Source organism: Manacus vitellinus, unplaced genomic scaffold (assembly GCF_001715985.3).
Source record: "Manacus vitellinus isolate BGI_N305 unplaced genomic scaffold, ASM171598v3 scaffold_27_pilon, whole genome shotgun sequence".
In the NCBI taxonomy this organism is placed as follows: domain Eukaryota; kingdom Metazoa; phylum Chordata; class Aves; order Passeriformes; family Pipridae; genus Manacus; species Manacus vitellinus.
In genome coordinates, this window is record NW_021940039.1 from 10,089,049 (window position 1) to 10,105,366 (window position 16,318).

Here is a 16,318-nt window from a genome sequence, read left to right on the forward strand (position 1 = left end):
GAGGGGCAGAGGGGCAGAATTCCCCCCTGCCCTCTGCCCACGCTGTGGGATCAGCCCAGGGCACGGGGGGTTCTGGGCTGGGTCATGTCCAGTCTCTCCCCCACCAGCACCCCCAGGGCCTTCTCCCAGGGCTGCTCCATCTGCTCATCCCCAGCCTGGATTGATCCCGGGGCTGTCCCAACTCCGGGGCAGCACCAGCACTTGGCCTTGTTGAACCTCCTGAGGTTACTGGGTAAGTTTTCTGCATCAGTGCTCCCTTCCCAAGGAAGATGCCAGACTGCCACGAGAAAATCTGCTGAGCAGACCCTGTTATGAGGGAGCTCTCACTGAGCACGAGTCATGCCAGCTTTGTATCTAACCTCACACCCTAAAAACACAGGAGGGGAGAAATGCATGGAAGGAACACTGTCAGCCTTTGCTCCCTGACTGGATTGCAGTTCCTTGTGGACCACTGGAACCTGGCAGGATCAGAACAAGTCCGAGTAGCAAAAGCAGAGTCAGCAGGAGCTCTGCACTGCCGGGGTGTGGCACAGAGACTGCCCTGTAGTTTCTAAAACATCAGGTGTCTCTTCATTAGTCCCATTGCTGCAGCTGGCAGGGGCTGTGGGTCAGTGCAGCACACAGGGAGCTTTCATGGATACCTGCTCTCCTCCCCCTGGGCCTCCAATTACTGCTTTTCACGGTAATGAAGCTTGTAATTTCTTCAGCCAAAATCCCTGAAACTGAGAGGCAGAGATCCTTAGCACAGATCCCTGTTCATCCCTGTTCCAGATTGAGCTCATCACACTCACATGTGCTACGAGGTAAATTAAACTGAACACCACCTCTTACATTTGGCACTCCTGAAAATCCAGCCAGCAAACAGCATGACCCAAAAGTAGGACAGCTTTTCTCTCCTGACCCTCTTCTCTTGCCCTGATTTTTCCATGCCTTCCAACCATCTCCTGCCCAAGATACCTACAGACACATGGAAAACACTCAGCCCTATCCCCCCTTTTCAGCTGGTTCAGAAGTTAAATAAAGCCCCTAAAAACTCCAGAATGGTTTAGCTCATTGGTTTTACTCCACTTGCTGATTTAGCCCTCAGTCTCCTCCCACACAGGCTGTCTGCTGTCGTCAATAAAAGCCATTTACTCTTTCCCTCCCCCAGGATATGTATCTTAATACTTAATGCATTCAAGATGTAAACTACTAACAGGCTGCTTTTATTTCCACATGGAGCTCTCTGTTATCTCCCTCAGTTCTCTACAAGAGAATTAGGACAGAAGGTAAAACCCACCCATATGCAAGGGAAGAGGAAAGCAGATTTTTTCCCTCATTATCAGCCAGGTTTTTTTCCTCTCACGTGGGCATTTGTGCTCTTCTGCTTGGCACATGCCTGGCAATGAGAAAATTAAAATCCAAAGCTCTGTACTACAGCAAGTTGTTTCTGAAGGCACCCTGAGGATTCTTTATTAGAGAGCTCACCAAATACAGCAATGAAAGGACTAAACCAGTTTCTGGGGAAGCCTGGGACTTACACAGATATAACTGTGGATGTGGCTGCAAACTGATATTCAGCTTGGCTGGCAAGACCAAATAAAAATCAAAGCACTCCTGCTTCTCTGGCAAGTGCTCATGATTAGGCCTCCAACTCATGCCATGTACTGAGGCAGAGGGTGTGAGAGAGCCCCTGGTCCTGCAGAACCTGCCCCTGGTGACAGTGTGATTGCCCCCCCAGCCCCAGGGTGGGCACTGCCCAGGGGGCAGCAGTTCAGCCCAGCACTGCAGGGGTGTGCTGTGCCATTAGCCTGTGTCACCCTGGATACACCAAACCATCAGCCTGTGCCACCCCACACTCACACTGCAGTACAGGCAGTTATTGAGTCGTGGCAGCACCATGAAAAGTGCCCCCAAGTTCCAGTGGAAAGGATTTAATCTGTTGTCCAACATCCACCCTGCAATTCTACACCCCAGGCTCCTTCCATTACTGAGCTCTTTGCCTAATGGCAACTATTGACCATGTGCTTTCTGCTTCACCCTGTCATTAATTATTGAGAAAAAACACCAAGTGTTCCAGCACAGCGAGAAAGGAAGAGAGGAGTATATGTAACAGGAAAGGAAAAATGGAATTTTGGGGAATAATGGAGATTCTTGTCAAACTTCTTCTAATCTGTAACTTAAGATAAATATAAACAAATTAAAAAAAAAATAACTCCTGTGAGATTCCAAGCAAAGGAGAAAGCCAAACACTGTGGGGCTATGAGTACAGAATTTGGCATAAAAGTGGAAAATAAAGCTTCTATCTAGTTTTATCAACAAGTGTTTCTTTCTCAGAGAGTTCAAAGCAAAAACGAACCAACCTGATGCTTTTCAAAGCCTTTCTCCAATGACACTTAAATATGGGCACAGGAGTTAGAAGTGCCATAAAGTCTGAAGTTCAGGACAAATTGTGAAGATGAAATCTGGAATATCAAAAAGAGCTTCTAAAATGCAGAGAACAGGCAACAGACTCTAAAGGAGGAAAAAAAAGATTTGGAAAGGTCCCAAGAATGATGAAGAGGTAATACACTGATGGGTTCTTAAGCACTGACTGGTAAGGGGTTAATGGAAGCAAAAAGATGGAATAAACAAGAGAGAACTCAGTTCTTGAGAGAGAAGAGAAAACTCAGGAAAATGAGCTTCAGCAACTGAGAGAAATAACCCAGCCCTGAATATCAAAACAAACAAAAGAAACAGAGGAGGAAAAGGTGGAATCTGCCTGCTTGGCTGAGACAACATAATGAAATTTCAAGTCAGGAACAAGCAGGAAAACAACAGCAGCAAAAGACAGCCAGAAAAACCAGGCATTTAGAAGAATAGGCTGATATTGCATGGAATGGCACAAGTGGGAAGCATCCATCAGAAATTAGGCCACAGAGTAGACATCCACCCCACAGACTGGGAAAAACACAGCTCCAAGCACATGCTGAGCACAGCACGTTCATTCCACAGCATAACAGCCTCTTGCCTGAGGTGGGAAAACCAAAATCCCACAGTAAGATTCTGGGGTAGAGTTGATTAGGAATACAAACAAGCAGAATTATTTAAGAAGCAAGAACTATGTAGGAATATACAACGTAACAGTGGCCTAGAAAAGACAACGACCCCAAAAAGTCCTACATAGGACTGATGGCACATTCCAGCAGAAGCTGAAAAAGGAGTTTAGAAAAGGAAATAGAGGTATTTGAGACAAATTGTGTGTGTGAAATAACAGTAACTCTAAACAATAGGAATGTGGAATAAATCAAGGGCTTTAATCATTATTATTGGCAACGAGGCTAACCACAGTCATCATATTGAGTTTTTAATTAAGAAATACCTATACCTCCCTTTAAGCATTAAGTCCCAAGTCATGAGCTACTTCCAAGGCCCAGGAAGGAACCTGTCTTGCACTGGGGCATTACTGTTTGACCTATTCTATTAGTGAGCATTGAAAACCCACAATTACACCCAGACCAACCACTCATAACACACCCAACAGCCTGGGCTGTGTTAGGGAATAGAACTGGGGAAGTTTTCCAGCAAAAAGAACTAATGAATCCAAGAGAAAGGGCCTGACAAAGCAGCACTTAACCCAGCAAAGCCCAGGCTCTGGCCAGATTCTCTTATTTGGGTTATGAAGTATGTGAATCTTGGGTCATAATTCCCACCCCAATGAGTTAAGTGCTCTAGAGACCTTGAACAAAGGAGATGTCACCATTTAATATTCCCATGTTCTCTTCTTGTTGGAGATAAAGCCACCTGACAGATGGATAAATCCCTCCTGTAAGCTTTGGGATTGCTGTGGGATGTACTTTAGCAGCACTACCCCACACAGACACCCACCACTCACGTTCAGATTCATGGAATCATCAAGTTTGGAAAAGACCTCTAGGATCATCCAGTCCAACATCTGACTGAATACCTCCATGCCCAGTAAACCATACCACAAAGGGCCACATCTATTCATTTTTTGAACACTTCCAGGGATGGGGACTCCACCCCTGCCCCGGGCAGCCCATGCCAGTGCCCGACCATCCAACCTAAACCTCCCCTGGCCATTTCCTCTCCCCCTGTCCCTTGTTCCCTGGGAGCAGAGCCCGACCCTCCCCAGCTCCCCCTCCTGTCAGGGAGTTGCAGAGCCAGAAGGTCCCCCCTGAGCCTCCAGGCTGAGCCCCCCCAGCTCCCTCAGCTGCTCCTGCTGCTCCAGCCCCTTCCCCAGCTCCGTTCCCTTCCCTGGACATGCTCCAGCCCCTCAAGGTCTCTCCTGTCATGAGGGGTCCAGAACTGCCCCCAGGACTTGAGGAGTGGCCTCACCAGTGCTCAGCACAGGGGGACAGTCACTGCCCTGCTCCTTCATTCAAAAGGGCCATAAAAAAAAAATCTAAAAAGTACTTTAAAAACAAAAAAATCAATACGTGTTTTAATGGCAGAACTCACTCATAGAAATGGGACTTGGAAATGGACAGGAAGCTGCAGTCTCTGTTGGCCTTGATGGTGAAGATCAGTGGCTCCCCAGTGAGCACGGCGAGCTGGCCCACGAGCTCCCCGGGGTGGGTTATGAAGAGACAAGTGTCCTCCTCAGAGTCAATCTTCCTCTGGTACACATGAAGCATCCCCGAGACCACAAAGCAAACATTAACATCCTGCAGCAAATGGAAAAAAAGAGCTCAATAAAATCCCCACAAGACTTTAAAAGCAATTATCACACTGACAGCGCTATCACGACCGATCTGTTTTTCAGAAAGCTCCCTATGGTTTTTTTGAACAATTAGGTGATAAAATAAGACACAATAGTGAATTATTAAAAGCTGGTTATGAATATTTAAAACTAAGCAGCCACAATATTGAAAAATGTGTTTCTCTTTGGGTGGTTATGAAAAATGAAGGCTGCATCTGCAAGATCTCAAGGAATAAGGACAGAATTGGGAGTGGAGGAGATAATGGGGAGTCACAGCAGCAGGATGAGGGGCATCAGGGGTCAGCAGAGCAGAACCCAGCAGTGCTGGAATTGGAGCTGCCTCTCATCTGCTTTGCATAAACTTATTTATTTACACAGTATTATCATAAAGCTCATTATATCCTAAATACTTTGCTATAAACAAGCAACACAATTGATGTTGGGGGGGAGTGGGGGGAGAAATACTTTACTGCAACTGAGTGACATCCCCAAAAGCCCTCAGTGCAGGGCATGAAAAAAGGCTTCCCAGACTTCACAGCTCCTGGGGAAGGACAGAGGTGGGATATTCCACCCCTTGTCATGAGGTACATCAGAGCTGACAACACAGACACCAGACTCCCACTCTGGCTCTGTGGGAAGGAGCCCTCTCTGAGGGCTGAGAGCCAGGGCTGTTCCACCTCCAGAAGTGACACCTTGGGAGGGGTCAGGTGGGATTTTTTTCTCTATCATCAATGTGGATAAATACTTCACAGAGGAGGGCAGGAACTGAGGCAGGTGCAGGTTCAGGTGGTGCTGACTCACCTGGTCCCCCTGCCTCGACAGCACGGTGCCAGCAGTGACCTGGTGCAGCGTCACCTTGCCGTTCAGCAATGCAGGATTCTGGGGAAAAAGGGGGTGGGAGACACAATTTACTGCTCTGTGCACAGGGAAAGATCCCAGAATGTGAGGAAGCATACAAATAAAGCAAGTAAGAGTAACTACTGAAGTTACTAAAGACAACGTTATAAGCGTTTGAATCTCTTCAAAATATGGCACATATTTTTGTATTTCTCTACCCAACAGATGTTTCTTCCAGAAGATCTCCACACAGTGATAGGGCTGCTGATGGAAAAAGCCCCAGAGAGACTAGAAAATCAGAAAAAAAGACAGAGAAGCCTAAAAGTGAAGAACAGGCTAATGAAAAAGATAAGGAGAGGGAGAAAAGCAAATAGAAGCACAGAGAACGAGAAAGAAGGTTTGATCCATTTCGATTGATCATATTTGAATTCTTAAGGATTTTCTATTTGTCAGTTTTTCCCTCTGACTCTTAATGATCTACAATGAAGAGATCTGTATCAACTGGCATGAAAATCATGAAATATGAAGTTACTTTCAAAGGAAGGTGAAACTAGAGGAGACTTTGTAAATCATCGAAGAACGGGACAAGAAGATGCAACTCCTGCTTTATCCCAGCCCTTCCCTGAGCACACAGCTCAGCTGAGCTGTACGTGGGGAGCAGATTTTCACACACACTGTGGAACAAAAGCTTCCTCAAGGTCTTGAATTCTTGTGTCCAGGCACATCTGGGTTGCAGAGAAGAGCTGGAATTTCCCTCCCAGCTGAAGAGCACGTGGGAAAGAGAGTCATTCCAGAGGGCACCCTCAGCTTGGACTCAACCCCAGCCCCTTGGAATGGTAAGGAGCTGAGCTGGCCGAGTGCAGCACCGGATCCAAAGATTCCCTTCCCACTCCAAAGCCAGTCACCAACATAAGTGGCACCTGAGTGCATAAGTAGCTCCCAGTTAACCCAGGTTTTGGGAAGGTGAATTTCTTTATCAGAATCCCAGGCTGGTTTAGATTGGAAGGGACCTTAAAGCTCATCTCCTTCTACCCCCTGCCACGGGCAGGGACACCTTCCACTAGCCCAGGGTGCTCCAACCCCAAATCCAACCTGGCCTTGGACACTTCCAGGGATCCAGGGGCAGCCACAGCTTCTCTGGGCAGCCTGTGCCAGGCCTCACCAAGCTTAATAAAGAATTTCTTCCTAATATCTGACCTAACCCTGCCCTCCTTCAGCTTAAGGCCATTCCCCCTTGTCCTATCACTCCATGCCCTTGTCCAAAGTCCCTCTCCAGCCTTCTTAAACCTTCAGAAGTTCAGCATTTTACCATCACCACCTGAATGGGCTGGGGCAGAAAACAAGGCTCAGTTACAGATTCTTGTGTTCTGCTGAAGCCTGACAGTGCAGTCCTGGCTCCCACAGTTTCTCTGTGTATTTACCTGTGCACAGGGCTTTGCCACACAGGCAGAAGCACTAAAAGCAAGAACTGCACTCACAGGAAGAACCAATTCAGCACAAGAGCAGAATCTGCCCACAGTCATTAACCTCACTGCAGCAGGAAACCAACAGAGCAGAGATGTAAACACTCCACACTCGTAATTGTTCTGCCAGGTTTGAATTTTGGGGTTGAAAAAAAATAGAGCAAGTGAAATAATCACAATTATTCTTTACACCTACTGCTGATAAAAAGAACATATTTTCATCAGAAAATAGTTTTATTGAAGCCCATCTGTTTCATGGGAACATACCCAATGCAGAGAACCTGACAAGCACCTGTCAAAATATTTCAGTTCAGCAACAGCAACTCAACTAATTTCTACGATTTTTTTCCTCTATTTATCTATTTATGGTTGTATAGTATTACCTAAAGACAAAGTTGTGACTCTGAAAGCACCCCTCAGTAAGGGAATACAAACTCCCTCATGAGCTCTACTTACCAACAGGATTTTGGGGCTGCACTGGGTCTAACAAAAATCATTGCAAAGATTTTCTTCATGTCTAAGGCTACTTAAGTATTGGAATAGATTGCACACTGAGCTGTGAAGCCTCATCACTGGAGATCTTTTAAGTACAGCTGAGCCAAAAACCTGCCAGAAATGACTTAGCAATATTTGATTCTGCCTCGGGCATGAGAAGAGCCTCACTGACCTCCAAGCAGACCTTGATATCTTCCTTTTCCCTGCTATTACCACCCCATTAAGCAATAAAAGAGCTGACAAACAAGATCTAGCCTGTCCAGCACCTTCTCTCTTGAATGGGTGAGCCCAGCAAGCCCACATTCAGCACTGCACAGTTGCAGGTTTTGTGGAAGTAGCTCTGCACTGATCCCCTCCAGCCACCAGCTTTTAGGAAAACAAGTCATTACCACAACAAACTCCATTTCCCAGCACGTTTCTTCCTTTGCATTGCTGTAACAAATGGTTGCAGCAGGAAACTGGACAAACCAGGGTACAGTATAAATTACAGTAACAAATATAACAAGTAGGGTTATTTTTGGATAACAAACTAGGAGGGTTTGTGACACAGAAGTGAAAATACAAACCACTTATAAACAATAAGCAAACCCAGTAATTAACTGGGGCAAATAACTCGTTTGTCAAAGGAAATTCCCTTATAACTCACACAGAAGAGATGCCCTGCAACACTGCTTAGTGTCATATCATAACTGCAGACAAAGCTGAAACCATGTAAAAATTGTATGAGATTGAAAACCACTTATGACAGATCCAAGGAATTCAAGTTATTTAAAACAAAAGAAAAAAAAAAAAGAAAATTTTAATTCTGAAGTAAGATACCTACAACAGTGCCTCTCTCCTACAGTCAGTTATCCCCTCCTTTCTCAAAGTATCATGAAAACAACCCAAACCCAAACAACCAAAATACCCCCAAACCTACCACCACCTGTCATCAAAACATCTTCATTTGATTCACTCTGGTTGGCTGCTCTATAAAATGACAATTAAAATGCTTCCAGCCAGCTAAGAAATAAAAGATCTCATTTTTTACCAGACCAGCTTACAGAATTAATTTTCTTCTTTTATGTAAGCAGTGTTGAACACAAATATTTTGCACACAGCAAGATTTTTCTTCCACTGCCTGTAAAAGAACTTTTACTATCGTGTCTGGAGAAAAAAATTAAACTTTCAATGAGATCTCTGGTATTTGGCTACATCCCATCAGATTCCAATTTGCTTGTGAAAAACTGTAAATTGCTATAATCCCCAAGTTTGAAAATCCTACTTTGTTTCATTGTTGTTGAGATCTTCATGTTACAAACACTGCCTATTAGGTGCTGCATTTCAAGGATACTGTTGCAATTAACTTTATCTCTCAACTGCTGCTTGTTAATTACTGAGAAATTTATTCTAGACTTAAAAAAAAAAAAAACAAAAGTGCTGTAATCATTTCAATGATCTTGGGATTTCTGCTCATTAATGATAGTTCTATCAAGAACAGGAAGTTGAGCAGAACAGATGAGGGGACCTGGTCCTGGTTCACTCCATCTGCAACAAGAATTCCTTCTAAAATAGTCTGTAGTCTTTCATGAGGATATAAATGCCTGAAAAAACCCTGGAAGTTACCATAAGACAGGTAAGTGTCCTGCAGACAGACCTCAGATCAGTGAGGATGGGGAGCCTCGAGTGTCCCAGCTGGGAGCTGAGACCGTGACAGGGATTCTGAAGTCACGAGGGCAATACCTTGGAAATCAGGAGGGAATGTTAAAATCCAAAAGTTAAACCTTTTTGAGTTCTACCAAGTGTAGTTTGATGACAGCTCTGGCAGCAGAGGAGGAGGTGCAGCAGCTGTGCCCAGCCCCTGGCAGCACCAGCAGAGTGGAGTTACTGCAGTACAGGCTGGAACAAGCCAGGGATGTCTGTGACTGACTGAGACAGATGCATAATTTTCCCAAACTGTCTGATTAGCTGCATGAACAGCCACAGCTCCATAATGGAATGCAGCTGGGATCACAGGAATGATGGAAACAATCATTTTCATCCCTTCTTCCAACATGAAGGGGCTCGGCAGGGGCTGAACTCGGGGGTGACTGGGAGGTCACCAGGCACAGGACCCAGCTGGGAAATGCTCCCAGTGCCACTGCCAAGTACAGAGACTCAACTCCAAAACCCAAACAAGCACTTGGATGCTGTGCCAAGAGCATTAATGGATTCAGCAATCACCTGAATGCCTTTACATAACTTCTTCACACTCACTATGTGAGAGCACAGAATTAGAAAGTGGCAGAAATTGCACATTTGCTGCTCACAGGGCTAAATCTGCACACAGTGAGAGAAGATTCATGCACTGCATTCCAGCGTGGTCTGTTCAAGTGGCAGAATAATTCAAATTTACTTCAGCCCATCTAATAACTTCAACAACTATTGAATAAAACATTCGGCTCGTCTACGGTACCGGGGAGACAATTTGCTTTTTGGTTCCTGGCAGAGTGAGATGAAATGCAAAAACAAAGCCAGTTCTCCCTGCAATAACTCACATCAAGTTTCATCAGGGTTGAGAGGTCCTTCTTTGCTGCTTCAACGATGGCATCAATATGTTTGGTGTTACAGGAGTCCTGCACTGCACTGTAATGGAAAACTGCTGAAGGAGTCTCTGTCACCGTCACAGTCTTCTTCAATATGGACTGCAAAGAGCAGAAACACAACAAGGATCATTTAAACATTAGAACTGGCACTTACCCAGCCAAAATGTGCCATATCATGTGTTCTCTCTACCCACCACAACTGGTGGTCTGCATAGGAGAAATCTAGGTTTCCAAAAAAGCAACAGCTTGCTAACTTCATTATCCCTGTATTTTTTTCTGACACTCGAGTCAAACAAAGTTACTCATCACAGCTTGTGAAAGGGAAAAACAAGAGACTTTTCAGAAACTGGGCAGCTTGATGGAACTAAAACTTAACCAACACAAAGATGGAGGAAACGAAAAAATGTCTGTCTGTCAAGGTCACAGTGAGCAACAATTTCACTTGAAAGTTTAGTCTGCAGTTTCATAATTCAAGAGCATTTTTGTGCTCTTGACTTCCAGGCCAGTATTCATAAAAATCAGACCACAAAAAGGAAAACAGATTTATAAACAGTGACTGGAGACCTCCAGGAAGTTCACAGGCTGATACAAGTTTTTAATTCCTTGCTGCAAAGTACCAATCACAAAAAAAGCGTGGTCTGACAAATCCACCTTTCCAAATGATTCATTTCATGAGTGAGGGGAAGGCAATACCTAAAAATCAAGAAGTTGCAGGGGTGCTTTCAGACTGCTCGCCAAGGGAATCTCCAGAGTTTCAAGATCTGCACTAAAAAGCTTTAACAGTCACCAAAATCTACTGAAACAACTATGAGTTAAAAAGTAATTATACAAAAAAACCATTCAAGGTCAGGTTGGATGGGGCTTGGAGCAACCTGGGCTAGTGGAAGGTGTCCCTGCCCGTGGCAGGGGGTGGTACTGGGTGAGTTTTAAGGTCCCTTCCAACCCAAACCAGTCTGACTCTGTAAGACCAAATATCCCAACTCCTACAGAGGTGCAAGGAAAGCGTTTCAAAGGCTGAAAACACTGGAATCACTCCAAGAATAATGATGTGCAAGGCAAGGAGCAGGGTGGACTCCCAGAGGATCAGACAGACCCACCTTGGCCGTGCTGGGGCTGCCAGCAGTGTCCTCTGGGCTCAGGTGCACCCGGGCCCTCTCGTAGGCCATGTCCATGTCAGACTTGGCACCGCTGCAATTATCTGAAAACAACGGGAAAGTCTTGGTTTAAGCACCTCCTTTATTACAGTTTCTCAGAAATAGCTGAAAACACACAAAGAGGAGCAACTTTAGCAAGAGGCATCTTCATGTTCTTGTTGATTCCCTCGTTGCCTTTGACCTGGAAGATCTGGTGGGAATTTTGTCTCTTGTCATCTGAACTCACTCATAGATCACCTCCCAAAATTCCCACACCCATTATTTTACAGGGTACAATCAGCATTTTGGGGTAGACAAAACAGAGCCATTCACATCTGATGATTTTCAGGAAGAGGCAAATCCACCAAACAGAATTTCCTTGTTGTTTTCAGGTAATGATTCTCTTTAACTTTTTATCCACCAAACAAAAGAAACTTTTTTGTACCCAATAAATTGCAAGACCTTTCATGGGGAAGAATATTATGATCAGCAACTTCTTAAAGTCTCTCCATACAAAGCATTTCTCCTTGAAGTCTAAATAATCTCAGATCCTGTCTACAACTTGTCCAAACTGTGGTGCTGAGAGTTCCCTAAGAAATTCCCTTACAGGGAATTTATTTAATTCATGAATTTGAAGTCACTACAACCTCTGTTCCTTACTTCCCAATTTAATACAGCTTAATTACATTAGCTCCTTGGCTGTCTCATCCACCTTCCAGGAACCCCTCTGAGCTAATCAATAATACAAACATAACGAGGAAACTCCTCCTATTTAATTAAATACCTTGAGCAGGATTCCCCCATATCAGTCTGAGGATTTACAGATGAGTTTAAGAGTCATTCAGAAATTGCAATTTCCATCAGCAAATAAACCTATAATAATTTCTATCATATTTCCATGCTCAATATGTTTCCAAAATAGATTATTAAGACTGTTTTCTCCCTTATGCCTTTTCCCTTCTGTCATTGTTCTTATACTTTTGCTTTTATAAGTACAAATTGCTGTTCAGGAGTAGGCTGGGCCTTTAGGAAAACCAACTGTCTTTCCTGACTGGTAATTTTTGTTACCCAATAAGTTCTGAGAGGGCTCAAATTTTTAATTTTCCTTCCCTATATCCCCCTCTCCAAACACTTTAGTTTTGCCCAGAGCTTTGGGAAGTTGGCTTTTGGAAACATGGAGCTGCCCTGTATTTAATAACTTGTGATATGTGATCATGTGAAAATACCACACCCCCCCATGAAGAGCTATCTATAAATTTAATTTGAAAACCACCATTCTTTTATTTCTGTAGGGGCTTGACTCCTATCTCCTCCCCAGCTGAGACAACGGGAGAATCCCACTGTCCCAAATATTCAGATCTACCTCAGAGTACTCTTTTTCATGCCATCTTGAGGAAACAGCCTCAAGTTGTGCCAGGGGAGGTTTAGATTAGATATTAGGAAAAATCTTTCCAGGGAAAGGGTTGCAAAGCCCTGGCACAGGCTGCCCAGGGCAGTGGTGGAGTCACAATCCCTGGCAGTGATCAAAAAACCTGTGGATGTGGCACTTGAGACCATGGGCTAGTGGTGAACATGGTGGTGCTGCTGGGTTAATGGTTGGACTTGATGAGCTTAGAGAGGTTTTTTCCAACCTTAACAATTCTATGATTCTGTGATGTACAAATGTGAACCAATCTTTGCATGCAGTAAATCCACATCTGCCACTGGGGTCATAACATCATTTGGTGATCAGCCTCCAAACAAGGAACCAAACAAGCTGACCCAAAGGTTATTATCAGCAGAACTTCCAAGCCATAAAATCAGAAAAAAAAACCCAGACAACCAAACAAACCAAAAAGCTGTTGATTTTATCAACTGAATTTCATTTTCACTGAGGCATTAAAGACCCTAAATCAGCTACAAACAAAAAAGCTGGGATAGCAGAACTAGCAGCTCCCTCTGGGCTGATCTGACTCCCTGTCAGTCACCTTGACCCCCCAGTCCCAGTGCCAGCAATTCCTGAGCCCCAATACACCAAGTGCATTCCCAACCTAAACACACACCTCTCATGTAAAACCCAAATAATCTGATAATGGGCACGTAGGCACGGAGAGCATCCTCTGCACATCAAAAACTCGGGGAGAGGAGAACGAGGAGGCATTCTAAGAATGAAAGCTTATGTCTACTAGACTTCTATTCAAAGCAGAGTCTTCATCTCAGTCGTAGGGATGAGCTGCCCACGCAGTGATTAATTAAACTGTCTTGCTGCTCAAACGGGAGTGGGAAAGGATCCGGCAGAACGAGCTTCAGCTGGAACCGTTGAGTCAAAGGAACAGAAGGCAGTGGGAAACAGGAGTGGAATGTGATCCTGTGTGAGGAACATGTGCTTGCTGGTATCCCACACACTGCTGGGATGGAAGTCACTGCAAAAACAATGGCAACTGGCAGCATTCCAGTGCCTCTTCCCTGCCAAGCACTCGCTCACTGAGCTACCTGCCCTGCCTGCTGCGGGTGGTCCCACAGGGCTTTGGGCTGGGAGGGAAGAGCAGCTTCTCTGAACACCTGAGAAGCAAAAAACAACAAACAAACCAATAAAAGACAGCTGCTATTTAACCTTAGAATAATAGTTAGGAAGACACACTCCCAGGAACAATAAATGGGTGAATTTATCATAGAAATGACCTTGCTGTTTTATTTCCTTCTTCTAATTCCTCTGTCCACCAGATGCTTCACATGAGCTAGTTCCATCTTTCTCCACAAAGGGTCAGTACACTTAAAAAGCAGAGTAGCCTGAGTTGGCAGGTTCCTATTCCCTCATCCACACAACTGCTATGCTTCAAGTTAGAGAACTGCACAAAACCCAGAAGAATAAATTAGACCCCAGCCCCAGGAGCAACTGAGGTAAAAGTGTTTCCCCCCAAAGGAATTTTTAGCAGCTTTTGTTAGTTCTGATGAGCCAAGCAAATCAAGGAGATGCTGAAATATCAGCACCTGTATCTCTCTAATACAGACAGTTCTCTCCTCTCTGAGTCAGTAATAAATATAATCAATATTCCATGGAGCCTGAACACACAGTAAGGCAGAGGAATAGAATCTGAAGCAAGATCCTGATCTTGTCATTACAGACATCATGACACTTTCTGTGCAAACTGAACAGTAACCTCAGTGCAGGGAGCAGAAACCAGCTCTGTTAACTGAGGCAAATCATAATTACCCCATTAGACATGCTCCTTCTGTCAGTAAAAATTAATTTTCTCTCTCTGCCAAGGTCAGTGTACACCAATATAACTCTTGTGACACACAAAAGGAGAAAGGGAGGACAAATGGACATATCCATGGGTAAGTTTGCAGGGATCCAGCTCCTAAGAACATGCAAGGACTGTCCCTTACAAGTGTCACAGGGCTGCACAGGCAGACCTCACTGAACTGCCCTGTGTTCAGGGTATTACCTAATTCACCACTGAATCAAGTCTGCTGGTATGTTTTTTAATGCATAGTGCAAAACAACCTCACACACAGGAAAATCAAGCCAAGCCCCATTTCAAGTCAAGTGATTTTTTTCCCCAGTTCAAAAAGATGAGGTACTGACCACTAGCCAAAAATCCCACTTCTCCATCACATCCATCCCTCTGGACAGTAACATGGAAGCTATGAAAAAAATCTAACTGGGAACCCTGTACACTTGCCCAGCAGGAACTGAAGAGGAAACAAATCAGCCCTCCAGTATGAAAAACAAAGGAATTCCCCATTCCCCTCCTCTCTGCACACCCCCAGCTTAAGGGATAGCAACAAATGGCACAAACCTTGCCCTGGGCAAAGCCCTCAGCACAGAGGGCTCCCTCAGCCTGTGTCCCTCCTTTCCCTTGTCTCCATACTCTTTAACCCCTCACAGAATGTTCTTATCTTCTAAACCATCTAATAACCAAGGTGAGCAACAAAAGTACCTTCTAAAGTACCCAGGGCACCTTTATTCCACTGATTAAACCTTTTATGAGTTCTCTATTAACATATCTAAGCATGACCTCCCAACTCCCTCACAAGGGTTGGTTTGGCACTCAGCTAACACAGACAGATGTCTTCCCCCTGTGATTCCCACAAGTCCAGTTTCCCCACCTTGGTGAACAAAGCTGTCCTGAACACCTGGCCCAGAGGAAGATGCCTACAGTGGAGATGACTGAAATTGCCCTAAATACTGATACTGCAGCATCAAACCAGCTCTGCCTCATAAATGTCTCCTCACAGCCTCCAGTGATCCATCACCTTTATTATCCACTCAAAAAAAAACATTCCCAAATGTTTTTGGGAAACAAAGCCATGTGTAATGTGCTTTTTGGGACAATGAGCCAAGCAAGAATCGTGTGTCATCTTTTGTATGAAAGATGATGGCATATCATCATAACTCACTTTGTTTCAGTTATACCAATTAATAAAGCTCTTCATTTGCAGGCATTGGTAGCCAAATTACTGCATGTTCCCCATTGCTAATAATGACAGCAAGGGAATGCTCTCTTGGATAATAGTCCACTTGTTACTCACTAAATAAATTTTTGACAAATGAGTTAGGAAGCAGCACTACTGCAAAATGATTATCTACCACAAACAGGTCTGCAAGATGATTATCTATCATAAACAGGAAGATTATCTACCCCAGCACTCCAGAGATCATGTGGTTTCCCCCCAAATGATTAGACAAATTATATATTTCCCACAATTTTGCCAAGCACTACTTACTAGAAGCCTCTGCAGACCCTGCATAGGGAGGTGATGAAAGGCTTCTCCTGAAAATATGCTCTGTGTTTTCTGCACCAGAAATCTTCAACGTATCTGGAGTTTAGAAACAAAAATTGCACAAATGTAAAAGCAAGGTAACCTCAAATAAAATAAATTTGAGCACTGACAGCAAGAACCTCTCACTACCCACTGTGTTAAAAGTTTTGAAGCATTAATGTTAAACATCGTTTAAAACTGTTCCCGGTTTTCATTTAATTAAGGGGATTTTTTCCAGGTGCAGAGGCAAAATTCAACTCTATTTTCCTGGGTTTACCTTCAGTACTGACATTTGAGCCTGATAAGGCACATATCCAGCAATTCTTCTGCTGGTATCTAGACTCACAGTTTTCCCAGCTCCTCCTATGCATTCGAAATTAGGAGTCAGTTTTTTCCTCC

At 44.3% G+C, this 16,318-nt stretch overlaps 1 protein-coding gene across 1 annotated transcript in view; it reads right to left on the reverse strand.

Moving 5' to 3' along the window:
• Positions 1-16,318, reverse strand: part of PNPLA7 (patatin like phospholipase domain containing 7) — a 132,867-nt gene that overhangs the window by 98,532 nt on the left and 18,017 nt on the right. The window contains exons 12-16 of the mRNA XM_029960607.1: positions 15,884-15,976; positions 11,138-11,238; positions 9,993-10,139; positions 5,483-5,560; positions 4,441-4,646 (exon numbers count right to left, since the gene is read on the reverse strand). Coding sequence (XP_029816467.1) covers positions 4,441-4,646; positions 5,483-5,560; positions 9,993-10,139; positions 11,138-11,238; positions 15,884-15,976 — 625 coding nt within the window. The remainder of the gene's footprint in view (positions 1-4,440; positions 4,647-5,482; positions 5,561-9,992; positions 10,140-11,137; positions 11,239-15,883; positions 15,977-16,318) is intronic.